This window comes from Pteropus medius, unplaced genomic scaffold (genome assembly GCF_902729225.1).
Source record: "Pteropus medius unplaced genomic scaffold, Ma_sr-lr_union100, whole genome shotgun sequence".
NCBI classification, from domain to species: domain Eukaryota; kingdom Metazoa; phylum Chordata; class Mammalia; order Chiroptera; family Pteropodidae; genus Pteropus; species Pteropus medius.
In genome coordinates this window covers 1,305,704-1,333,401 of record NW_024349141.1, presented here as the reverse complement: position 1 = coordinate 1,333,401, position 27,698 = coordinate 1,305,704, and the positions used below count along the sequence as shown (strand labels likewise).

At 37.8% G+C, this 27,698-nt stretch overlaps 1 protein-coding gene across 1 annotated transcript in view; it reads right to left on the bottom strand.

Annotated features, from left to right (window-relative positions):
* Nucleotides 1–27,698, bottom strand: part of CADPS (calcium dependent secretion activator) — a 445,139-nt gene that overhangs the window by 78,059 nt on the left and 339,382 nt on the right. The window contains 4 exon segments of the mRNA XM_039880531.1: nucleotides 2,707–2,853; nucleotides 10,645–10,786; nucleotides 11,357–11,513; nucleotides 17,892–17,998. Of these exon segments, the coding sequence (XP_039736465.1) occupies nucleotides 2,707–2,853; nucleotides 10,645–10,786; nucleotides 11,357–11,513; nucleotides 17,892–17,998 (553 nt within the window).

Genomic DNA, 27,698 nt, shown 5'->3' with positions numbered 1-27,698 from the left:
TGGGAGTTAGGTGAGTGAATAAGGGATATTTGCAAAGCTTTAGGCCTCAAAACCTGAGCTTTTTTTTTTTTTTTCCTTTACCATTGCACCATCTTACCCAGTCCTCTGTATAGATGGGGAAATTGGTCTTGATTCCTTTCTGTATAATGACGTCTATGGAACTTTTACCTGAGGAAAGCCTGTGTATGGGAAATGCTCCATCTCTCACCCGCTTGCCCTTCTCTGGCTGGCTTTCTCTTTTGTAACAATACCATTTGGAGCTCTGAGGGGTGGCCACTTCCCACCCCCTTCCTCGCATACCACTAATGCTAACACGGTAATTTATAAAATGTCCAACACACCATGCATTACCACTTGTTCTGACATCGTCTATAGAAACAGATGAGAGTGGGTGTTTCTATTGTGACAGATGCCAGCTGCATTGAATTAATGCTTCAGAGAGAAATATAGCTAGTGCATAAATGCATACACAGCTACTGCGGGGTGGGGAAGGGGCATACTCCCAACATGCCGAGAGGGAGCCTACGGCCTGGACCAACAGAGTAATGTTTTCAAGGACAGACCAGTCTGAGGTCAGTACGTAGATGTATCTGACACGAAGGAGCAGGTAACATGAAAACACGTCCTTAAAATGAAAGGTGGCAAAGAGGAAACTGGAATTATGAAAAGATATAGAATCAGGCATTTCCTGGTAGGTGATTGAGAATCTACGCCTTCTTTTCAGATACTGCCATAAGCATTGTTCAAAAGTGGGGGAATGCATTGTTTCTCCGTGAAAGTTCAGCCTTTCCCCCACCCCATCCTATTCTTGGGAGAAAGAAACCCCAACTTTGTCTAGTCCAAACCCCGTTTTGGAACTGCATGGTTGTATGTTTTAAATCATTAAGTACATATGAATGCAATAATTGGTATTTATTACAACAACATTTTGACACCCATCTGGTTTCAGAGTTTCAAAAAATTCTTCTAGGGTTTTTTTTTCTTTTTCTTTGAAGAGCTTATTATTAAGTTTTGACATGAGGAAAAGAATATTTTCTTTTTATTTTTAAGATAAACTGTTAATGTTAAGGCAATAGCACCAAGATTATTTTGATTGCTGAGCAGTTACCAAAATGTGTTCCCACTCATGCCTTAATTAATTGAACAGAGACCATTATCTGCTTTATTACAATGTCTTGATTCATATCTTTTCAAAAACAATGTCACGGAGCATGCACAGAAGAAGGTAAGAGAAGCTTTCAGATATTTATTTTTAAATTATTAACAGTTAATACCTAATCTAACTTTTAATGTAGTCATCTTAGCATGAATATGATTTATGTTTTTTTAGAAACTTTTTTTTTCAGATATAAATTTTTGGAGGTTTTAATTTTCCTTTAAAAGAGATTCAGACACACTGACCATACGATTTCATTGTGAACTTGTGAACGAACATATGTTTTTAAAAATATTAGGCAGCTTGGGAGAAGCCAACTAGAGCAGTCAGTTTAATGTTCTGTTTTCTACCTGGATTACTGCAAAAATAAAAATGTTGAGGGCCATCTTGACGAATGTGATTTCGAGGTTTCAAAACCTCACTGCCAGTTTCAGATCATTTTTTATTCCTTTGATAATAACACTTCCCTTTGAAAACGTGCCAATTTATTCTTTCAAGAAAAAGCTTATCTGGCCTATAATTAGCTGTGGTCTAAGAAAAGGATCAAAGGAGGGTACAGAATCGCTAAACCTTATTTCACTTATTAAATCATGCACGTGGTTCTAATTTTATTTCCCTGAGGTAGAATTTAGGGGTGCTGGATCTTCTTCTTGCTGAAGAAAAAAAAGAAGATTCATTTTCTAAGCCAGAAGAAATGGCTCCTCAACCTCCACTCCCCAAGCTGCTGGCTGGCATTAAAGGGGTGGCTTGGCCTCTGAGAAAAACAAACCCCACGTATTCCTGGCATTTGTGTGGATGAATGTAAAAAATGACCCTACACTCAGACCACAGGTGATACAGCTACCAAAAAGTTGACTTATTTGTTGTTTAAATCTTGCATTCTCAGATTTAGAGATCTCGCTGCCTAGATCTCAGTGCTCTGTGCTCTATTATGACTAAGGCTTGATCCATTCAGAAATTTTCATTTAGCCCTGAACATACTGTTGCTATATCCTGCCATTTGCTGACACCAGAAATATACTTTATGGTTTAAAGAGTCTCTAGAAGTTTTTTTTAATTAAAAATAAAACAAAACAAACAAAATAAAAATATTTAAAAAAAAAAACAACCTCTGGGTGTGCTTCCCTCTTAGGTTTGGATCAGGCCGGAGATGACTGGCCAGCCCATCAAAGAGGTTTCCTGGACTATTTTTGGATGTCTAACTCCTAAAGGCATGCAACCTGCATTTAAAAAAAAAAAAACAACAAAAAACAAACAAACAAAAAAACAAAACATGGACAGAATCCTTTTGCAAAAGAATTCAGGAAGTGAAACATAATCCCCAAGCGTTCAGTGGGCGTAAGACAAATTGTTAGTGCTGTATATATAGCAAACGTCTTACAAACATGCTGCATGCCAGAAATAAACAATATTGTCTCTGTATGATCAGCAAAATATGTCTAATTATCCCTCTCCATCTCTGTTATATAGGATGTATAGAAATAAACAATGCATATCCATGCCAAGATCACTTAAATTTAAATTAGATCTAATGTGAACTGAATACACACTCAGCATCATATATAGCAGCCATCCATGACGGTGCCGAAAAAGTAGGCATTTGTGGGATGCCTAGAGGAATGTTAACTGGTAGATTTGGTACTTTGGGAAGGTTCACATTGGGTAGGTTCACATTGGGTAGGTTACTGGTTAAACTCCTGTGGAAGAAACAGACAGAAAGAAAAAAATACCATCACAGTGACAATGCAGATGTGGCAGAAGCATATGACAGTTGTAAATAAATTGGCTAAGTCCACAGCAAGACACCAGCGAAAACTTAAAGCAACATACTTCAGAAAGCAGCTTACAAATGGGGAGTGTGGTGTGGCTTGGTATTCAGAGAGAAATGACAAAAGTAAATGAGAAAAAATTAACCACAGAGTGACAACAGCATGGGCACTCATGGACACCTATGCACAATGATCACATTGTTTAAATGCCTTTGTGAAGTTTCCGAATCCAATGCCATGAGAGTCTAGAACTTATACTAAAAACTTGACGTTCTTGGCGTTGCACTGGCTAGGGCTGCTGTGAAGTGGCTGGGATTGAAAGAAATGGTGGAGCGCTTTGATTTCCTTTTATTTATAAATTATTTTCGACAGAGGCACATTTCTTAAGTCAGACATTAGCTATCCGATGTAACAGGAAATTTGCCCACTTAAATGCATACTTAATGGGGCTGTACAGAAAAGGAATTTTTTCCAACTGCTACTTTTGAAGACAGGTGTATGTGCCATGGGTGTCAGAGTTGATGGTGAAGATGAAGGAACTGTATCAAGAAAATGACTAGTTTTGAATAATTTTATAGAACACTTAAAGAAAACAGAAACTTTCCTTCCCAAACTAAGTCCAATTAAAAATTAGAATGGAGAAATGTTTACACAGGAAAAAAAAAACAACAACCCAAATTCAGCTCTTATAGTAAATTCTTTGAGTACAAGTAGATTTAAAATGTGGCCTCACGTTGTAGTAATTACCCTTGAAAGCGAGATAGAGACGGAAGAAAGGATGACAGGGGCTTCCGGGTGCTGGGGATGTGCTGTTTCCTAATCTGTATGATTGTTACATGAGTGTTCAGTTTGTGAAAATTAAAGCTGTGTATTTTTCTATAAAAAGTTAAAATTTAAGTTAAAAATTAGTAAATAGTTTTAAAATGTGACCTCATAGAATCTTCTTGTTTTTGAACAAAGATTAGTCAACTGATGTGATGAAAGAGATGGATAACTTTATGATTAAAGAAAGAAAATAAAACAAACAATAATCCCAACTCAAATCAACTGTATGTCTTCAGAGGAACTGTGTCATATACTGCTTCGCAAGCTGGCACCACATGTCTCTGTAGTGGCATTTTAAGGGTGTTCCATCCAGCCAAAGTCACTGGCACGGTAGAGCCCAGCCTAACTCCGCATCTGAGAGGAGCCTTCCTGTTTAAGTGGAGTTGACAGCACTTTGGCAAAGGAGTTGAGGCTTTCTTTTTGGATCTTGCAGGAGAAGAGAAAGTTTTGCCAAAGCAGCTCTGCCCCGGGCAAGCTGTGTTTGACTAACAGAACTCTTGCAAGGGCTGGAGCCGCCTCTGGGCTTGCTCAGGGGGGCAAACCTCCCGAGAAGTCGGAAATTCTGGATTCTGTAGATAAGCTGGACACTCGTCTCCCTCTAAAAAAACTTGCCTTTTCATAATGACAATATAGCCCTAGCTTGTGATGGAAAAACCTCTAATGCAAAATTGCCAACCTGGCATTCTCTTCCTTAAGGGAAACAGGTGTCTCAAAGGTTTGTCCTTACCCTTCACATTGTGGGAAAGCCAATTGTACTTCTCTACTTGGGACTAAAGGTTGCTCTCGTGGGAAGGGTCGAGAGAAGAAGCTAAACATGACTATTAAGTAGAAGGGAAAATGAAACTTTTCCTTCCACGTTTCTCTTGTTTCACTGCAGAATTGCCTTTGATTTCAGCCCCTGGTGGTTCTCAGTCTTAAACACTGCCATGTAACAAAACCGTTGGCGATTTCCACTGAGACATGTGTAAGCCTATATAAGCAAATGTGATCATTAAATGATGCACACACTGAATAATGATCAAGGAATTAGGAGATCTTTAGAGATGGCAGCCTGGAAAGTTAAAATGTCAATTCTGAGCAAATTAAAAGTAGCTAGGAATGAATAACATACAAATGTATGCAAAAGCAACTTAATTTAAACATATTAGTGGATGGTGAGTACACAAATTAGAAAAGAACTCCGTTTTGCACACAAAAATAAAAAAAATACTTATATTAATCAAAACATCTTGTATTTGTAAAATGTGACATTTTGGCTGGACTACTACGTTGGACTCATATAGAAACATGTCTTTCATGTGACATAACACTCGACTTTTAAGAGGCTGAAACATGCTTGATATTTCTGCTTTTAGCAAAATAATATAGTGTATTGCTAACGTTACTACTTTTTCATCTGGATATTAATAACTTATATTAATAATCAAGAAGGCAATTCCAAGCATTATATTTTACAAATATATTTGTGAAGAGGTGAAATTTTCTAGTAGCACTCAGGTCAGACCAGGCTCCTGGATATAACGAATTATCATTTTAGAGGGCTCTTTAGCAAAGAGCTAAACAACCAGTCCATCATGCTTCTCTGTGAGAATCAGAATTGGATATCTCTGAATACTATAAGAAGTGTGAACTGCAACCCTAACAACTGATATATGTTAAAAATTAGACTCATTCATTTTGGGGACATTGTTGAGAAAGGATAGCTCTCATTCATGTCAAAGGGCCCATCCCTGGAACACTGGATTAAAAAATTCTCATCTCCTCTTTCTCTCTCGCCTGGATGAACGTTACAAGTGTGTATGTGAGGTAGAGTTATTCCTTGCTTCTAGAATTCATTATAATCAAGATTGTGTCTCCAAGCAGAGAGGATATGGTCTTCTCAAAGACCTCTGCTTTAGATTTATGGATGGAGTTAGATGTAAGATACAGAATGCCTTCTACTTTATGAGTCATTTTTTTGCATGAATATATGCAGTACATCTTGTCTTCTCTTGGTTCTATAGACACTAAAGTCTCTCTCTTTGCTTATTCTTAGGTCTGATCCTATTTTGGGGCACGGGCACTTTTTGATATCTTCTTAGAGTTTAGAGTGGTGTTTATCAACCTTTTATTCATTATCACCACCAGACTGCCCCCCGCAACTGCTTTCCCCATGAAAATCTAATACCACCAATATACTATATATCTGTTTATATATTGTATATAGACCTGTGCTTTATACACATGCACAAATGCGTGTGCATGTGCCCACGCGCGCGCACGCACACACACACACACACACACACAACAAAAGTAAGGTATATTTTTGCTCTCCTCCCTCCAAGAACCAATTTTCATCAGCTTTGGGAACTGTAAAGTCCCTGTTTAGAATGCATAACCTAGAGAATAAAGTTTCAAACTTGATGGGATTTTAGAAAATCCCAATCATCTCTCCAACCTTATGGCTTGCCTCCTTCATAATCCATGCTGGCCTAAACCAAATATCCAGTTTCTACAGCATACCCTACTTTCCCCTATGTTTCTACTCTTGCTCATGCTCTTTTCCTAGCACTCCTGCTCCATTCGACAACAGTCTCTAGACTGTTTACTTCATGACTTCTCAACAGAAATCCATTCCTTTTTACTCTATGCTTTCATAGCTCTTCCTTATGTTATCTGGACATTTGCACATTGCTAAATTTTTAAAGTCATCTTTCTTATATCTATGTTGTTCAGACCTAACTAAATTGAAATCCCTGATCAGGGGAATGTATTGTTTTCTTTTTCCTCTCCCTATAGTTTTTAAATTATATTCTTACAATTTTCAGCTTGTATGAGTTTCTTAATAAAGGTCAGTTAATCAATAAATATTTATTGAGTACCTGTTACATCCCAGGCCCTTTCCGAGGTGCTCGGGTGGCAGTGGTGATCAAATACATATATGAAGAGAATGTGAAAAGTCACATTTTCTAGAATGTTAGTGCTGGAAACGTCTTAGGTATTCAAAGTCCTTGTTTTACAAAGGAGGATACCGAGGCTCAGAAAGGTCCTCTGACTTGCCTAAGGTCACCCAGCAAGTTACTGGCAGAGTAAGGAGTTCTCATTCCAAGTCCAGTACTTATCTATTTCATACCAAGCCACCTATATATTGCTAAGATGTTTTTGGTCTGACAGTTCATTTCCGTTAAGATATTAACATCTTTGACAATCTAGACAATGACATTATTTAGAAAATAATTTTAATGTGTATATCTCTGGCAGAGAGAGATAAAACATTTTGAGAAATAAGAAATTCAGATTTTTCAGTGTATATATGAAGAAGCAGTGTTTAGTTCTACCATTCAGAGCCATCTTAACCTGAAATGGACAGCCATGAAATGTGGATCCCCTGTGCCTGCAGGTGTTTAAGTAGAGATGGAGAGATGATCTGTCAAGGGAGAGGTGGGGAGGGTACTAGATTTGACAAACTTTGAATGACACACTTTCTAAGTTTTCTTCCATGATGACATGACTAACAAGAAGCCAACTCTAAAGAGCTGGTAGAAAGCTGCCCATCTGCTACTTTGGACCAAAAGCTGATACTCAGGGCTGCCAGGAGGGTTGTGAGCAACCGGCTCCACTGTGGTGGTGGCCCGTGGCACTTCCCGATGGATGCCAATGAAAGGGCATTGGGCTCCAGGTTGGGCCTGTCCTTGAGAGGCTGGCTTTCCTCAGTCTGGTTAGAAGCTATGCGATAACATTTTCACTGTTGCATAGAGAGTCTCATCATGACTATATCTGGCTTAATGGAAAGAGAGACACATCCTCCCTTTTCTCTCCTTGCAGAGATGGAAGGCCATTTTTCTAGAGAAAGGCGGCAATGGGACTTAGCCATTTTACCCTTTCTGCCAAATAACTTGTATCATACTCAAATGGTGATTATATCTATATTTTCTTTTACATGGCCATATTTTGACATAAGAAAATCTAAAGAATAAATAATATTTAAAATCCATTTTTAGCAAACTCAATATATTCTTAATATTTTCTTGTCAGAGTGCCATTTTTCTTTAACACTTTAAATACCAGTTTTTCTTGAAGTAGGCTTTACAGAGCATTTCTCAGTCAAATATCAATAATCAGGTGCTTATAATTATGACTTTTGAAAAGTGGAAGAACAGAACTATTTGAGTATAACATTTGTCTGAGAGAAAGACTGTGATTTGTGTGCATGCCTGTGTATTTTGGGGGATCATATGGAAAAGTTAGAGAAGATTGAGCAAATTAAATCTATTTCTATGTTAGTTTTTTGTTTTTAAGTAGGCTTGAAAAACTTTCCTAAAAGATCATTCTTTACTTGAAAAACTCCCAAAAGAAAATTAAATCTCCGCTCCTTTATCAACTCTCTATCTAGTGGTCAGATAAATGTTAGTTCATACTTTGTTTCTCTTCACATGATAAGAAGTATAGAGAGACTCATTCCTTTTAGCACATAAGCATGTCCCCATGCTCATTTTACCCTTTATTTTACGTCAGCCATTCTGCAAACTGTCCCATGGTATCCACATTCTGTATACAAATATGCTAATAAAATGTGTATGGTTTCAAAGAATTTTAATTTAGCTTGTGTTTTAGTTGGCACTTTCAAATATCTCTACACACTCTGAAAGGCACATACCAGTTAGCGTGACTTGAACAAACCGCAATCATATTAAAAGCTACTTAAAAAACACATCTACATAAAAGATTCTCAGGTTATTATTTACAGCTATTAATCCTTCACTAATTTTCAGATCTTTAAATTACAGATCCCTGAGTTTAAATTTATTTTTTTAATCATTAAAAATATCCCCAACAAAATATTCCCAGAGTAAGACTTTCAATTGTGAAAATGATTTTGATTCTATCTTTACTTCTGATAGTATTAAGAATAATTAATGCTTCAAAAGGAATAGCAGTCATTTGCTTAGTTTCTGAAGAATTCACTAGATTATAAAATGGCTTTAGTGACATTATCACAGAACTTCATGACAATTCTCAGACACTGAGTAGGGGCATTTTTAAAAATCAGTTTTGCAGATGAGAGAAAAATTTAATTACTTTTATTAGCCTCCTGGCTAGTAAAGGGAGGATGAGGCCCTAATTCTAGGGCCCTGTAAGAGCCAGTGGAGGATACCAAGCCTTTGCTCCCACGTGTGTTGGTAGTAGTAGCCTCCACATTTAAAACCAAGTAAGGAAATGCTATTAGAGATCATAGCTATTTTCGAAATGTGAATATTACTCATTTTAACATTTTCTTTTTTCACAACTGTTCTCCACAGCACGACTGTCTTGATTACAGTGAGCATTAAAAAAAAAAAAAAAAGAGTCCATTGTTAATGTCTTATCATCAAGGGACCTAGTTTTATTCTCATGAGTTAAAAGTCAGCAGGGCCATATTAAGAGACTGTTATAGACCTGAGAATAACAAGCTAAAAATTTAGATTTCTTGGTACTTGCAAATGAAGAGCTACTACCTATTAACCTGCTCTCAGTAGGGTAAGTCAAGACACTTCTCTCACGGCTCAGATGTGGCAGGAGGGCTGAGAAAGCTATTTTGCATTAATTTCTTTATCAGTCAGAGTCTTACACAGTATAAAGTTAAAGGGAGGGTCTCAATTCAGAAAATCGCTTAAAGATGAAACATAAGTCAAGGCTTCCAAACTGAGGAAAAGTCTCTTGTGTTATTTGTTCTGGAGTGCCTGAAAGCCTGCTTGTACATACCCCATTTTGCTCCATACTGGCTGCTACACTCCAAAGATATGAAGAACTAGAAAGAAGAAAATGACTTTCTTACAGAGAGAGAAAGAGAGAGAGAGGAAGAGGGGAGAGAGAGAGAGAGAGAGAGAGAGAGAGAGAGAAAATTCAACAGGGCAAAGCTAATGGCAGGCTTTATTGAAGGTTTTGAACCCATACCAGAAAATTATCTCTATCCAAAAGCCCTTTGCCTAGCTAGGAAGGGGAGTCTGAGACTGCTCCTCTGGCACGTTGAGTCACAGCCCTCCTTCCTGCTGGGGAATGGAGGTGGGAATGTATTGGCCAGACATTTTCAAATAGGATCTAAGATTCACCAAGCAGTTTTGGAAAGTGCCAAATTTAGAACCCACAGGATTTCCTGTAATTTGTCCTTTAGATCAATATCCCATTAAAAAAAATGAGCACCATGGTCAAATACATTTAGGAAACTCTAGGTTAGCAGAATTAAACAAGGTTCTGTATTACTATGTTCTCAGTGTTTTGAAATATACTGGTGTGCTTCATGGCTCTCCAGGAGTGTGGAGTCAATGAAGGTGGGGTACAGTTCCCTAACCATATTTGTCCACAGAATCCTTCTCTTGAGGTATGTCCCAAAGGCCTAGACCAGAGAATGGCAAACTATGGTCCACAGGCCAGTTTCCTGTTTTTGCAAATAAAATTATATGGGAACATAGCCACATTCATTTCTTTACCTATTGTCTATAGCTGCTTTTGCACTACGACAGCAGAGTTGACCATTTGTGACAAAGATCATGTAGATTGAAAAGCCTTTATGGCTTTTTGCAGAAAAAGTTTTCCAAGCTCTTTCCTAGACACCTATGGAACACGCTTTAGGAAATTCTTAAGGGTAACACTGTTAGAGTAAGATACATAGTACAAATATCACAGGTTTCTATCCCCTATTCCTTATTTACCTTGTGCAATAAAACAAAGATTTTATTTCATAAAACATTTCTCAACCTCTTCTCCCCTCCCCGCTTTAGACAAGGAGGTAATAAGAATCAAAGCTGGAAACGTGTACAGTGTTTGCTTTCTGTCCATGCTAAAAATGAAAACCGTAAGACACCACTAATCCAACTCTGTATGACTTTCCAGCCATTTGCACCCAAACTCCGATGGTATCAAAAGAGGTTTCCTTACTTGACTGGTTCCCATGACTCCCGCTCAAAGCCCCTGTGAATGGATTGTGCAATTGAGGACTCCATCAAATCCACATATCTAACCACAAGTGGGGCAAACAGGTCTTGCAGGTGTTTGTGAAATTTTCCATTGCACAAATTATCTAGAATAGACAAGCAAAATTTTGGTAAGAACCCACAGTTGTTTTATTAGCATACAACATACACACAGAGAAGACTGTCTTCTACATTAAATATACTGCTTCTAAGAGAGCCTCCCCCACACCCCCTCCCAAAAAAAGAGAGAAGGAAATAAAGTATATGAACAGCATCATCTACTTTATGGCTATGTATTGTCGTAAGATACTCTGAGATACTTGGGGTGTTACTTAGCTGGAAATTGTTTCTCATCTAGAAAGCATCTTTTGATAAAAATTGCAAAATATGAAGAGGTTAAGTTAATTAGCTTGTTAAAGGACAAATAAAACACATGGCACCACTTCTGAAACTGTCCTTATGTTCTTCCGCCTAGTTAAGAGAGGGTGTCTCTGTCACAGGACACTTGCTAGAAAAAAGAGAATGTTCGTTAGCTGTAAGTTTGTTTCTTTTTAAATTAATAATAAACCTATGGAGAACTATGTGCATCCTGTAGTCTGCCTGGGATAAAAATGTTTTAGCAATCTGTTTATCTACACACCGCTCAGGAAAGTCAAATAGTCAAAGATGATACATACAATCGGTACGCAGAAAATCATTCAGCAGCTGAAACAATGGAAAACTGTCCCATGTATCTGGGGGCTGCACCTCTAACGCTGCATCCATGTCCACAGCAAAGAGTGACAGAAACGTCTCAGCATGCTCCACCATCAAGTCTGACCACCACGCAAAGGCCTTTGAAGTTTGGCAGAAAAACAACAGACAAAGAGGCAATGAGCTTCTCTCTCTGACATAATATGGAAAGTCAAGCCCTCACTGTTCGAGATTAATTGTGCATCCAGCAGAGTTTGGTAATTTTATTGTAAAGAGAACAGCATTTTTGATACAATGGGCTTCTAAGTGTCCCAAAGCAATGCTTTTCATGATTCCAGGCCTGCCTTAGAAAATCTTTATTCTGACCCACTGGTCGGAGGATGCAGCTGTAGAAGTGACAGTCGTGGAACTTCTGTTCAATTTACAATAACTCAGTATGTTTCGAGTCATGCTCTTTATCACTGTTGTTGGCTAGTTCTTGCTCTAAGGTATTAGAATTTGGGAGTTTCTTCACTGTGTTTATGGGTTTTCTGCTGGTCTAACTTGAAATTTTGCAATGATTGTTCGCTAATATCTATACAGTTGGGGCTTAGCCTTCGATAGTCTTATACAAGCTCAGTGACTCCTGTTTCTCTACACATTGGAAATGTTACTCCTATTTCATACTAAGGCAAAGGAAAACATTGTTGCAATTGTCACAAAATTTTTGAGTCAAAATCTCTTTAAGCAGGGAGCCTCTGGTTTCATATCCTGTCTGTAGGAAAGATCAGGCGTAGCTAGAAAACATTCGGTAAGATGAGGACTTACTTTTCTGGGGGTCGGACACATATGTACATTGAAAACCAAAAAATATCAGTGAAGTAACTCATTTTCATGCACGTGGGTCCTTGGAAATCATTGTGCAGGGTCTCAGGAGTGACATTCACATCGGACTGGGCCAGATGTGAATGCAATTCAAAGGCATGCATGCATGTTGACTAATCATTTCTGGCAGGGAGCATGCAGAATGAGTGGCGGTGTCAACAGGCCCTTTTTTGCTGATTTCAAAGACAGCAATAAAACAAAAACAAGTCGCCAGCCCCTTCTTGTCCCCCACCTCCCCACTCGACGCCGTAAAGTATTTACTTTGGAAACACTTTCCGGAGCAGTCACCGAAAAAAGATGGAAGGCGTTTGGAAACATGAAAGATGATTATGGAAAAAATTCCATAACGAAAGTGTTTGTTCAATGGCCAAGCTCTTCTGTGATCTATTGTTATTTGGGGGATATTCTAACAGCCACTAGGAGGCAGAACAGCGGTCCACCTCTCTTCTTTCATGAGATTTCATTTTACTTACTTCTCCTTTATCAACATGTGGCTGGTTTGCAAATTAAATGGAAAAAATCAAGTCATGGACTATTCTTCAAGGCCAGCTTGGCTGGAAATAGACACCTGCCGTTTCCATTTTAATTTACAGTAAAACCTCACTGATTCAGAGTAATGGGAGTAGAGAGATGCTAGTTTGTTAGTGTAAAAGCCTAAATTCTTGGGCTCCCTAAAAAGAGATATTGCTGCTTTCAAAAGCAGTCTGTACTTGGGTATCAAAGTAAAAGGTACTCACTGGTTATCATATGAATGTATCATAAATGTAAAAGATTTTTAAAAAAATTTTTAATATTCATCGATAAATTGACACATAAATTGAAGTCAAAGACACAGAAAGTTTGCTTTCACAGGTCCTGGGATGAAACTTATCAGAAGAGCCTTTAGAATTTCCAGAGAAAGTTGAGACCATGTTCAACATTTTACTTAAGAAAAATTAAGAGCCATGTCAACAATTGACTTGTCACAAATTTCAAGTGTCGGGGTCTGAATCGATGAGGTTTTGTTGTAGTTTTAACACCTGGGGATGAGAGCCCTGGGGCTTGGGGCTGGCTCCACTCACCACCTGGCTGAATCCTGGGAAGGAAAGTATCCTCCAGCCCACCCCCTGAGCTCTCCCAGCCTCCTGCCTTCTAAATATTGGAATTTGCTGGAGCCCCATTCTCACCCCCAGCCCTGTATGGAGGGCTGGCTCTCATCAGTCCTGATGTACAATATTTTTTAAATTCACTAAGGCACACCAAATGCTGGTACTTATTCTTTAGTTACTTGATAAAATTTACATCTTCAGAGTGAGTCTCAGAAAAGAGAAGACTGAGTTGCCTTGCCAGACATGATTTAGCTCTAGAATGACTGGAAGAAAGCAAAACACCAGCTCGAAATGCCTGAAATGAAAACTTTCTTAGTCCAACCTCATACCTGGTTCTTATCAGATTTATTTAAAAGTTGCAAACCAGAGACCATAAGAAGCACCAACTTCTACTATATGTAGAGAGAACTTAGTACTTCATTGGAATTTAATAAATTATTGAGCAATCCCTATAGTTGTGGTGTTAACAATCATATAGATAGGTAGCCCTACAAAGAACAATGACTATTTTGATATGAATGATTACTATTGAAGTCTGGCAGAGGAACTTATGATTCTAGTGAACGAAGAGAATTTAAAGATGGCATTGTAGGAGAAATGAAGACCAGATCTATTTCTGTATATTCAAGTTAATTCTTTCAGAGCCATATAATCAAATTGACCCCTTGAGAAGGAGAAAAAGATTCTGGCAAGGGCAGTAACAACGAAAAAGCTGTATCGTAATTTCAATCAAATAAACAGAGTCTGTGTGACTGGATTGGGCAAGGCAGGGCTTGGGAAAAAATAAAAAATAAAAACAACAACAAAAAAACCCAACAAAACTATATTTGTTTTATGCTTTCTCAGACAGGTGAATGCTATTTTTGTACGTGAGCTAACTCAATGTTTGTGGGTATCTAAAGTCTTCAGACGTCTTTTTTGAAGACAATAAAATGTTTCTAAATACTTACCCAGTGTTTTCATTATATAAAGGCAAAGATGTATGCTTTCAGGGTATAGTCAACCACATTGAACACACTGTATTTTTTGTACACAAATTACATGTATATATGTACCCCTCCATATACCACAATACATATATACATATACATACATATACATAGAGAGAGAGAGAGAGATTGGGAAGGTGAAGCAACAATACATAAAGGCATAATTTATGTTTGTGTATGTGTGTGAATAACTTAGGCTCTGAGAGCAGAATTAAGCCGCAATTAAGAAATAAATGTGACAACTGCCACCATACACTGCATGTGGGTATATATGGTGTATTTGAAGCCGATGAGAATTTTTTCTCTTAGGACTTTTAATTACTTTACATTGGAATTACAAATGGCTTTAGGGATTATTATTATTATATTTTTGGTGGAAGAGTCAAGTCTACCTGTCACTTTTATTTGTGTGGTGCCACCAGATAGGATGGTACACAGCCAAGATCCATGCTTAGGATTTAGTGACGTTCTAGAGTTTATTGAGCACCCAGAGAATATGGCAGTGAGTACGAGTCAGTAGAAAAAAATTTTCATACTTCATCCATTTGGCAGCAAACTCTCATCCTTAGTGTGCCAGGGCAAATTCTGACTCTTTGGCTGAAGCAAGTGGCTGGCTCTTGACCTGGCTGTATATTGGAATCAGCTGGGCAGTTTTCAAAATTACCAATACTTGGCCCCTCCACATGAGATTCTGATTAATTGAGCTTTGGTAAGACTTGGGCGTCAGCTTCCCAGGTGATTGCAGTCTGTAAGTGAACACTGAGAACAGGTGGTGGCGCCCTTCTAGACAACACCTTGAAACGAACCCACTCACCGTTCAACATAGTCTCTCTATATCATTCATTCGGTACTTTCCACATAGGTTTTATGCTTTGTATGATCGCATATTTAAATAGTTTGTTTCCTTAGCAATTTGTTCCTAATAATACAACAGGTAAGCTTTGTTGAGTGCTTACTATGTACCAGGCATGATACCAGATGCTTTACTTAATGCGGCTTTTCATCCTAACAATGACCACCTGAGGTAAATTCTATTATTATTTCCATTTCACAGAATACGAGAAGTTAAGTAACTAGGTAGAGACCACAAAGCAAGGAAGAGGCAAAGCTGGAATTCGAAGTCAAGCTTCCCTAGCACAGATCCTAAGCTCCTGGCCACTCTGCCTTCTGTTACTTAAAGGCCGAGATTGCCTTATGCCGCCCTGTCCTTCAGAAAAGCACAGAGGTAGTTGCTTTGGTGCTCAGCAGACAGGAAGCTTTTGATTGATTGAGAAATCAAATTTTGTGATTGAGTCAAATGACTAATTTAGGGACTAATTTTGAACATTTATCTAACAGCAAATTGGGTCTCTGAATTCCAAAGTACGCTAAAGTTTTCATTCCTAACTTGTAAAGTTAGTCAATGAAAACAGAACTGAGTTTATTTCTACTCTATATATTTACCCTGAATGGCTTTGGATATGTAAAATTAAAATATTTTTATGATGATGGTCACTAGGGCAGTTTAAGATAATTAACACTTAGTGAAAAAGTGCTTTTTGGAAAGTGAAAAAATGTCTTCTTTGGAATATCAACTTTCCTTTGGTGCCTTTTTTGGGTAAGCTGGGAAAATATCCATCCTTTCTTAGCCTATAGCAACCTCAGAAAATAACTTGATTGTAAATCAAGCATATCTGTCATTTTTCTTCTACCATTTACTTAGCATAGCGTGACTAAGGAAAACCATTTTCTTCATATCTGTGTCTTCAAAAATGTGTCGGTTTGGTTCGTCATCGTGGGAACAGCCTCGACATTTAAAAAGGGCAGGCCAGAACCCTTCCATGCCTCTGGAGATGATTTTTGTGGACACCCAAAAAGAACATACTTACCATCGCTTGAACCCCAAATGCCCCCAATCTGAAAAGAACACCATACAGGACAGAGTAGAAAAAAATTCTCGCCCACCTTAATTGTACATGTCTGGAGGTTAAGTCATAGGTTTCTATATTTGGAGGGTGTCGATTTGGCCCTTTTTCTTACTCCCAGCTGTGCACTGCTGGGTACAGTAGGAGTTAGTTACACCTGTCTCAATGGTCTTCGCCCCATTCTTAAGAGCGTTTTCAGGGAAATAATGATTCTGTGGCACTCTCTCTATATATAAATACTGTATATATGATTCACAAAGAGACAGTCATAGGTGAAGGAAGATTAGTATCACTCTGCTAGCTACTGGTTACTACTTTTGGTACTCATCTGCTGTAATAAAGGTAAGTACACATGGACATAGGAAACTATGACAGGCTAAGGACAGAATCAAGGCAGGTAGGAGGCGTGTGTCGGGATGTAACTGCAGTCGTCGTTAGATATCAATCGCTTCATGCACGCACAAGAGAATCACCCCACATTTACCCTGCTGTGGAGGGTCACCCATTTCACAAGCAGTCCACCGGAAGTTGCCGTTACATTCCTTGGGTCAGTGTTAGAAAGCAGGAGCACCCGGGAAATATCCCATTAGAAGACATGGTACCGGAAGGGCATGCACAGACTATGACAGCAGGTGGCTGGCTCATTCGGTTTAGTCACATACCTCTTTCCCCTGCCACGATCAGCCAAGATTGAGTGGAACAGTAGAAAAACAGGGAGGAAATTTAAATATGCAATCAGGCGTTATTCGGGATTATTGGATTTATGGTGTATTATATATTAGTTAACTATACTGTCAATTTTCATTTAGTCATGGGAATGATCATTTAGGTGCTTGAGAAATTACTATGAAATGCTTTTTCTTCCCCCTTTTGCTGTAGAGTTGAATGGAGAGGAAGAGTGAGAATCACTGTGATTTCAAAATGTTATTTTAAGAGATATGATTTTAAATCTCAATTCTGAAGCAAGCAGTGATATAACAGGTTGACCATAACGGAATCTTGGAATCTTTTCTTGGAAGGGTTGGGTTGTTTAAGTCTTTAAGGTTTGGGATTTAGTTAGCCTTGAAATCTCTTGGTTTATAATTATTATCAAAATGATAATTTTGATAGTGATCTGTAAAAAAAGTAAGCTGTATTCATTTAGATGTATGTTGGAGAATCGACAAATTAAACAACACAGAATAATTCATTTCTGTCACTGCATTTAGCAACCCAGATCATCAAAGGTTAACAAATGAAGACTCTAGTACAAGCAGAATTAGTTACAGAGATAAATCCAAAAACATGGCCTGTGAGCCACACACCAAAGAAAATAAATAAAAACAACAGTGGTGGCAACAAAAACAACCACAAGAGACCAAAAAGTATTTTGTGTGCTCTGGACAATAACCATATGCTGCTCGAATAATATTTTTAAATAATACTCACCTCTTTTGCTTGTTAGAAACATCTGAAAACTTAAGTTGAAACGTACAACACCCAGTTACTTTTTGGTTGTTTTAAACAACCTTCCAAAGGCTCCTCCTTGCCAAACTTCCACTTTTATTGTCTTTGCAAGGCCAGTCAAGAGAAAGATGTTTGTTAAAGCATCTTATTTGCAATGTTGCCAGTAGAATCAGGTCTGCAACCTCAGCTAAGGAACACCAAGAGACATTTCCCACCACGCCTGCTCACCTCTGCGTGGTGCTCCTCATTCTGTTGAAGAACTTCAATGACTAGTTCAGCAAGACGTATTGTGTCTTCAAGCTTTTTGGCAGGAGTGATTAACCGGCCTACATTTTCTGTAGTACAAGAATTTGTGTTAAAATTTGGAGAAAGCGTCAGGCTAGTTTTGTGGCCGTTAGAACTAGTGGATAAGAAATTTCGAATAGTTACCAATTTTAAAAAAAGTTTCATGCAAATATTAAGAGCCACATAATTAGTAGTGAGCAAACCATAACGCCATTTCATTATCACCATCATCATTATAATACATATTAAGAAAAAGCAGTGCTCCAGCTTCAAATTTGCATATTAAGCCATATTGTCTATGACAGCCCATTTCAAATTTAGTGACATTTTGTACACACGTTCTTTAAAGACAGCATAAATATACTATCTTATGTCACTTTCTAGACTGTGTTGGTGCTACCTGAGGTGGGAAGATGTAACACAAGCTGAATCTTGATTGCTGCAACACTTGTTTCCTGAATTTGTCCTTAAACATTTGATACTGTAGCATTGTTTTTCATTACAGGTCTGCAAGTTTAACAGGTACTGGAGTGTTCATTTTAAAAAAGAAGAGTTAAATGTCTGGCTGTTTTAAGTAGTCCAGGGTGGAGATTTAAAATTAACAAACATTCCTGGGCCATTAGGTAGAAAGCAGGATCAAATTATTAAAAGGGTATTGGGGGTAGATTATTGGATGAAGTGATGGTAGTTTGTGCTACTGGCTGGTACAATTGGAATTTTACCAGTTGGGTGGCAAAAAGTACTCAGTTTTTTTCTTTGTTTTTATTGTGTTGAAAGGGTTGTGTTTTCATCTGACTCAAGAACAAACTGAACCTTGGTTTATGTTGCATCCTTTATAGAGCCGGATTCATAAATGTTTGGTAATGTCAATATGTTACAAAAGTTATAAACATTTTTTTTTTCTGGGAGAAAAGAGTAAATTTAAAATATAAAGGTTTGCTTAGCTAATGAAATTGCCTGAATTCAACTGGGCTGAACTCACAGGGCATCCTGTTTTCATGGTTAGACCCCTTCAAACCTTGAAGTTTCAGAGTTATTTGAAGCCCCTGGGGTATAATGGCAGTAAAGATCATCCAGAATATTCCACAGGTGGGTATACATGTACAAATAAAGGACTGCCAAAACTTATTTTCATCTATTTATCTGAAGTAGATATCTTTTGGCTTCAGGATTTTTCTTGCTAGAGATTACTTAATGCTGCATAGGAATATTTGTTGTTGTTGTTGATGTTGTTATTGTTTTTTGGAGGGTAAACGAAATCATAGGAGATTGTAAATTTATAAAGAAAAAGTGTCTCATGATTTTCTCTTTGTGGGTTTGTTAGATAGGCAATAAATAAGATGATTAGTAGTTTAGGATTTAATAATGAAAAATGAGTTCGGTGAAACACTATGCAAAGAGTGTCCCAGCCACTTGGGAACACTGGGAGCTAAGAGTGATGGATGGGACTGGGTGCGATTATTGGAGTGTTGGAAGTTTTAGTCCAACAAGGTCTGATGACTGGTGTGAAAATGGGCTTTCTAGATTCAGACCATTAAAAATCTTCATTGTCTCTGCCATGCTCAGTTGGAAATGTGGCTGGATATGGTTAGGACATGAAGGTGGGAGCTGTGGGCAACATAAATATGCAGATCAGGTCATGAATACCCACACTCAGAGTATGGAGATGTGTGGAGTTTAGGGGCTGAAAGCTCATTTCCTGGTCCAGAATGATAAATATTTGGAGAAATAATGAGTGATTTCTTTGCTTTGGGGTCACCTGGCTTGTCTATAATTTCATAATGGACTATCATCATTTTATTAGTATTTCACCATTTCATCTTTTCAGGCATTTCTACAAACATACTGTGTATATATGTTTGGGTAATATGTATAGAGCGAGGTACTTGCATTTTGATAGTAAATATGCATAGGCTACTGTATTTTATTAGTTGATAGTCACATTTACAAATCAATTTGCAAATTCCTCATCCTATGCTTATTACCCATTCGACACATACACCCACATACACACATCACACACTTACATACATTTTCTTGTAACCAGACAAGTCTGCACAGTAATACAAATCTGCAGGAAATCCCACTTGGGGCACATCTTTGAAATCTCTTGCTTTAAAAATAGAGAGCATTTTCCTTTTGGGTGGAATACTCACCAAATTTAGGGGAATTCTAGCTGTACATGACATATCATGTAGAAATAAAATAATTCCCACCAATATTTTTATGCACTTTTACTTAAAAACTGAATGATTTTTGTTTGGAGAAATCCAAGATGCTTAAGCTAGGACCACCTGATGATTTGTTTTAATATGCAGTGCTCTTAGCTTGACTATAATAATATATATTGATTAGATACACATAAAATGTATATGTGCACACAGCCATTCTGTGAGTGTGTGCACATGTACACAGACATGTGTATGCCTGATGTATATATACAGACAGTATGTTTAATAAAACCTTTTGCAATTTTGCTTTAACGTGCAACCATTAAAGTAAGCAGGTTAAGGATCCTTTAATCCAGAACATTTGATCTTCCAACTAACCAATGTAGCCAGACTTTCATTTACTATTAATTAGCAGCAATTCCATTATCTGGAGATCAAGACACTTCATTGAGACATAACACTATTTTCCTTTTCATTTGCATAGCTAATTTACCAGCTATATGGCAAAAATGGTACTCAAAGTGACTTCTTTAAGATGTTGTCTTTAAAGAAAATATTGTGCAAAACCCTTGGCACCTCCTCCCTCCCCCCGACAGAGGTCAAGGAGAAATTTATGCCTAAAAATTATTTGTTGTCCCTTCTTCTGTCTTGAAATGTATCATAATATTCCTATCACCCAATCTCGTACTAGCTGGAGCACTGACGAAGGGGAACTAAAAATGCAACATACTTAGTAAACATTTCATACAACAGAATTGAAGCTCATAACATATAAAAAATTATCATGCAAAATGTTATGCAACAACAATGTTATTTTGTGCTGACATTGAGATTTGAAAATGTTGCATATGTCAGACATAGCTAGACAAAAAAAAAAAAAAATATGGACATTTGGAAATAAATGCTCTCTTTGGAGTCTCTCAAAACCTACAGTGTCAAACTTGAGAGCCTGAGCCTCGGCTTAGTATTCCAAACCGAAACAAAATTTCAAGAAAAGCAAACTAAACTAGAAAGCTGCTGAGTAAAGGAATGATAGAGGTTTACAGTACTTGATTTTGGCCTAGGCATGCCTTTGAGCCTCTGATATAACATGCTGGTCTGCGTTTGAGTGGGTGGAGGAGGCCCAGGAGGTGGCGGGGGTGCTGCTCAGGTAGGTGAAGAGAGACGGTAAAAAAGTAAAGAGACAAAGTGACTTTCACAAAGTGTGACAAGTAAGATGACGAACTCTGAGAACAACCAAACAAGCAAAAATGATCAAACACAATGGGGATGCTTCCTGGGTGTTACTGTAACATAACAGAGGTGTGACGTTGTTTGATAAGGAACGGGATTCTTACCAGTGTCACCAGCACCACCCTACCAAGACACTCAGAGGCTGAATGCAAATACTGGATGTCTTCATCCAGATGGATACACATGAATGATGGTGGCAGCACCATTGACGGAAAGAAGACACACTTTCGTACAATAAAGAACACCTGTATGTTAATAGCCTTGTCCTTTCAGATGACCAGAAATAGGACTTGATGTGTTCATAGTTGGAAGATCTGGCTTCTAATCCTCAATATGCTACTTCACTTTCTATGTAACCTTGCACTTTCTACCTAAACCTCTCTGTGCTTCAGTTTCCTCATCTATACATTGAGAATATTAATATCTTTTTGGTGTACCTTGCAGGGTTGCCGATAAGAACAAGTAAAACAATGCATGGGACAGATCTCTATAAAGCCTAAGGTGCCTACAAATGTTTATTGTTCTTGCCAGCATTGTGAAAGGCAGGAATTAATTGCTTTGCAAAAGCAGATGAAGGGCCGTTATTAGTTCAAATGAGCTAGGGAATATTCTTGCTCCCTTTGTGGAATTTCAACATGTCAAAATCTGTCATTTTGGGGGAAAATGTGTGGTATCTGATTGTTTCCAGCTCATTTAATTATTTTCAATTTGGAATTCTCGTGGCTTTTATATTGTGGGTTGAATCATATATAAAAACTTGCCAGCTTATCAAATATGTTACTTGCTATTCCAAATGTTAGAATACCGTAATCAGCACTTGACCCATCTGTCATGTGGTTTACAATATCAGCACAGCAAACATCCTATAACAATAGCCTCTCCTTCAATACAGGCACAGAGCACTATCAGCTTCTATAATTCTTTCTCTTTAATGAGTGTCTCATTAACCTTGGACCTGCTCTTTTCTAATTGTTCTCATTTATAAAGCAATCTGTATGGTGAGCGGGGACATACTCCATTGCCAAGTTTTCTTCTTGGTTTGCTTGAATTTTCAACTGGGAAAATGAGTTTTACTGCAGACTTATAGGAAATGGAATTGCAGTGACATTAATAAAAAAATATGAGAAATAAGAATAAATATTTCTTGCAAATAAATAGTTCTTGCAAAAAATATCTATTGAAAACAAATGTTAATGAGATCCTTTTCTTGTGGGACCACCTCAATGTTTTGAATGTAAGACTAAAAGAATTATTTACCAGTCTCCTCTTATTTAAATCTCTTGTTGTGAAAAATCATGTGAAAATAGAATTTGGAAAAATCCATTTTAAATGATAGCTATTTAAAGAAAGGCAACGACTGATCCTCTTTGTAAAAAAAAGTACTCCACATTATTTTGTTAAAATCTGGTTTTCTACCTACAGCTGTGCTGAAAGTTGGGTATATTTCTGGTAATACATTCTCCTGACTTTTCCGGTGAATACGTGTTCCCTGAGTGTGCAATTCTCATGGAAACTCCTTACTCTTTCTTACAGATAGAACTAAACCTGTGTAGAGAAAATACTTGAGCTGGTGGTTTATAAAACAATGACCTATCCCCAGGCTGATCCATAACTCACGAGGCAGCAGACACATATTTCAGCTCAATGGGTCTTGATAAAAATTCGTAAAGGGATTTCCTGCTGCCAACTGTCTGTCCAGAATTCTGACAGTAAGGTTTGCCACTATAGAAAAACAAGCTCCCTATTTTTTTTCCCCTCACAGAGCAAAACAAAAATATCATACCTTGGTTTCCAACTTTATTTACCCAATTACCATTGCTCATGTTTACACAATTAAATCTGCTTGGCTTCCAGAGAGAGAGTTAAATGTGACTGCAGAAAAACCAAAAGAGAATTCCTCTGCATGCTCAGCTAAGCCAAGGAAGAGAAACATCCAGGAGTGAGAGACACTCCAATTAGACCTTAAATAACCTGACCATCTCTGGTTCCAGCGAGTGAATTGCCAGTCCCTGAAATATCATATGAGAGATGGATATGGTTGATGGAAAGCTCACTTATTACCAAGCTCCAATCTATTGATGTGTTGCTGAAGATGCCAGTGTTTGTATTGTGCTATTACTGAAAATAACTAGCCTGTAGCAATTTGCTATGATTTGGGGATTGGGGTTGATAAAAACTAGAGTAGGAATAGAAAGCTAAGCAGATAGCCACATCATGCTTTTCCAGGGTACCCTCTCTCCCTAAAATGATGGCTACTTGGGCCATACATTTAATGCAGGGTTACGATTCAATATAATTTCCTTAGTGATCCCTTGTACCTTTACCACTCTCTTTCAAAAGATTCCATCACTAGGACAGTATAAAGTATATGGTAATAAAGACTGTTGGATGAATCATGGATCATTTTCTCTACTCTTTTTATTGCAGTTATCTCTGTGTCTTCTGTAAAGCATGCATCTGAGCCTGTCATACTCCAGCTCAAAAGTCTTTAAGATACTCTCTTCATAACAAGAGTTACACCTTCATATGTCATAACAAGAGAGTGCCTTTATAACAAAGGCCCAACTCCTCTGCTGATACCTCTAGCTGAGCACTAATGGCCTTTAATAACAGCAAATTATATACATGTTTGTTTCCCTCTACACCCAGGAATGTTGTATTTCTAGGGTCTAGAACAGTGCCTCGTCCAGAGCAGGTCCTCGAATACTGGAGGAAGAAAATCCTCAGTGGGTCCTGCTCAATGCAGTGCTTTCACAGAAAAAACAAATGCTCTGTGGTTGCAATATGCATATAAATTATACAGTAACTTTTATCTCTTACTCAAAGCCCCTGATTACTTCAAACATATACTACGCTGAATTTGCTGAATACTAAACACTGTAAACTAAACTTCCAAACCAGAGAAAACTTCAGATATTTTAATGCAATTTAATGATATGAGATAATTAAAAATACTTTTTATTTAAATTAAAATAAATTGCAACTACACTGAGAAAATAATGTTATTATGATACTTTTTCTTCTCTAATTTAGTATCTTTGTATTCTAAGTCAATCTTTCTCCTTAAGAATGAGCTATTGCACCTAAGAAAAGTGAGCTTAATTTTGGATAGACACTGTATTGGATAACTTATTTTTTTTTTATGTGTAATAACCTTCCTCCGGAGAATTATCTCTCCCCCACTCCATGTGGTTCTGGTGGGCCATATCAAGCAACGAATCCTACAGGGGTAGTTATGTGAGCCAAACCAGGCTGACCATAACACCCCACACCATCATGAGTATTATGATTGGGTCAGGGATTAATATGGGATCCACACATGCCAATGAGACCCTTTTCTGGAATTTTATACAGTTGCTTGGAGAGAAAAGCTATTTTTCCTTTAGGGTTATTGGCTAGGATAAAAGCCTGGTACTATCTGTGGCCATACTGCTCCCAACAACTCTGCTCTGACACCCCAGTCACATTAAAGAAGCCTGCCAGAAGTTGGAGAGATCAAAACATGCTAAAATTTTTTATCCCTGAATCCATTTCCTCCAGATATTTCCTAGCACATGTTGGCCCAAAATTCCCTTTTCTTACTTAAGCTATTTGAGGTTTTTTTTTTTTTTTTTTGAGGGGGGGTGGTCACTTGCTTTAGTGGAATACAGATTTAGTAGTACTAGAAAATATCCACCCAGTCCCCAAATAAGCTTTCATGTATATGGCCTAAGGCATAATCTTGGGGTATCTGGAATGATGATGAATAGAGGCAAACACTTCAACAAGGCCAGGGGACACCCTACACAGTTCTTCCTGGGAAACCAGCCCTTGATCTTCATGATGTCCCTATCCTTACAAAGACTCTGGCCTAGGTGAAGTCTCTTGTAGCACCTTGGATCTCCCTTCACCAGAATGCAATTACTTGTTTTATGCCTATGTTCTCAACTTTATTGTAATCTCCCTGAGGGTAGGGAATATGACTGTTCCTGGGTGCCTAGTAGAGCTCCTGCAACATAATAGGCATCTACCAAATAATGTGTGGAACTATATTGCAATGTTTTATTTCAAAATTAATGATTAAAAGATAAACCCACTGCCTCCTATAGTCCATTGACATACAAATTGCAATTCCTGGATTAGCAGGTTCAGCATCACCTGGGAGTTTGTGAAAAATGCAGATTTCCAGGCCCAATTCCAGACCTACCAATTCAGAATCTATGTTTCAGCAAGATCTCCAGAAATTTGTACACGCATTAAAGTTTGAGATGCAGTGTTTTATATTTCCTATCTGTCAAATGCAAGTTTGGGATTAGATGATTGAGAAGCTCTTTTTCGGTCTGGCAATCTTATCGCTGATAATTACAAGTGTTTCATAGTATAGAAGTTGAATGTATAGACTAAGGAATTAGGCTCATGTTCAAATTCTGTCTCTGCAATTAACTAGCTATGTGGCCTTGGGCATGTCTGTATTTCTCTCTCTGTATTTCTATATACAAAAGAGTGATTTCTTATTTCATTGAGAATATGAGGCACATTTTAACATTTCTGAAATTGCATGCATCTTACATTTGATGGTGTCTCACAATTTAGTAGGTGGCATTGTTTTGTTCTTAGATGTACATAAATTAATGGTGCATCTTATAATTGATGGCTTTTTAGATTCAATGAAATATGGTAATAAAACACAGAGTTGTGAGAATTAAATGAGATATGCATGTAACTACTTAACACATACTAAATTCTCTATAAGTGACAGTTGTCACCATCATCAGCAGCAGCATCATGTCATTTTTCTAGTAGAAGAGACACTGGTTTCATGTTAATTGGTTCATGGCATAGTTTTTAACACATCCTCTTTTCCTTCGAGAACTTCCTTGGCGACAACAGTGTTTGCAACATGTTTCTCCTTGTCTTCCTCACTTTTTATGAAGTATAGAGGAGGTACTAGTCTACAAATAATTTGGGCTTAGAAACCCTGATGTATGCATCATTGAAACAAGAAGGATGAAAAGAGAAACATTTAGTCCCTTGTGTAAGACAGGAAGCATGAGATGGTCCTCATTTCAGAAGGGCTTGGGTCTTGGTGAGATGAGATTTGCTCTCAGTGGTCTCTTGGGTGGGTGGCGCTGTACTGTGTGTTTGAGTACTGCAAGGCTAGTAGTCTCTTCTTCTTCAACTGGCCTTGGACCTGTAGGAAGTTTGACTGGAGATAGGAAAAGACACAGAACCCCAACACTATAGAATCCGCTTAGAAATCCTTTGAATGTATTTGGGTTGCTTTAGAAGGTTTCTGTCAATTGGAGAACAAAAAAAGTCTTAAGTTCTTTGGTAATCTTAGGGAATCTCAATTGCCCTCAGGAAGACTTCATGATGGAAAGATTTGGGCAATGATCGGATCCCAGAAGGGATTGTTCTGTTTTTTGGAGTTTTGGTGGCCTTCCTGGATTAAAAGTTATAAGTACTTTTAAACTTATCCATTGGATAAATGGATATTGTCCAAGTGCCCACCACATCAGCTGAAAAAAAAATGCATGTTGGAAAGAGACAAAAAAGCATGGCATTTGAATTTAGAAAGATCTGGGTTCAAGTCCTACTTGAGAAATCACTTATCTTCTCAGAATCTCAGCCCCCTCATCTATAAAAGAGGCAATAATAAAGCTTTCTCTATGGGACTAAGGTAAAGATTGAATCATATCCTCTCTGTAAAGTTCTTAGCACAGTGCTGCCTGACCTCATAAGTGGTCTGTCTCTGTCTCTGTCTCTCTCTCTCTCTCTCTGTCTCTCTCTGTATACACACACACACACACACACACACACACACACACACACACACACACGTGTGTATATATAATTTTGCAAATATTTTGTATATTTGAAGGAAAAATTGTTTTATTTCAAGTTCCACTAAAATTGTTGTGCTGCTCAGAAAATTATGCAAGTATTTAGCCAAGAAATGAGCTAAAACAGCAAGAGTATTGTAGACTTTCTCAAAGCTTGCTGGGTTCAGAACGTTGATAGTTTAAATGGAAATGTATTTAAAACAATAGATTTATGTGCAGGAGTTACAACTTTTCTTTCATAGAGTAGCAGTGGTTTATATTTTTTTGAGATACTATAATTAATCTGAACATTTAACTCCTAATAATGTCGCCAGACAGAAAGCATAAATCCACCAAAATGCCACCTGCAGAGTCTCACAGTTTCTCTGACTAAGGGACTCCATAGTTGTTTATATTCTGTGTAATTCCAGCTGTGCCCTGCCACCCTCCACACAGTTGGTTTTGAATACCCATCCACGTATTTGTGCTAAGTTTCCTCTGAGGAAACTGAAAAGGTAGAGAGAGGGTGGGAAAAAAATTTAAAG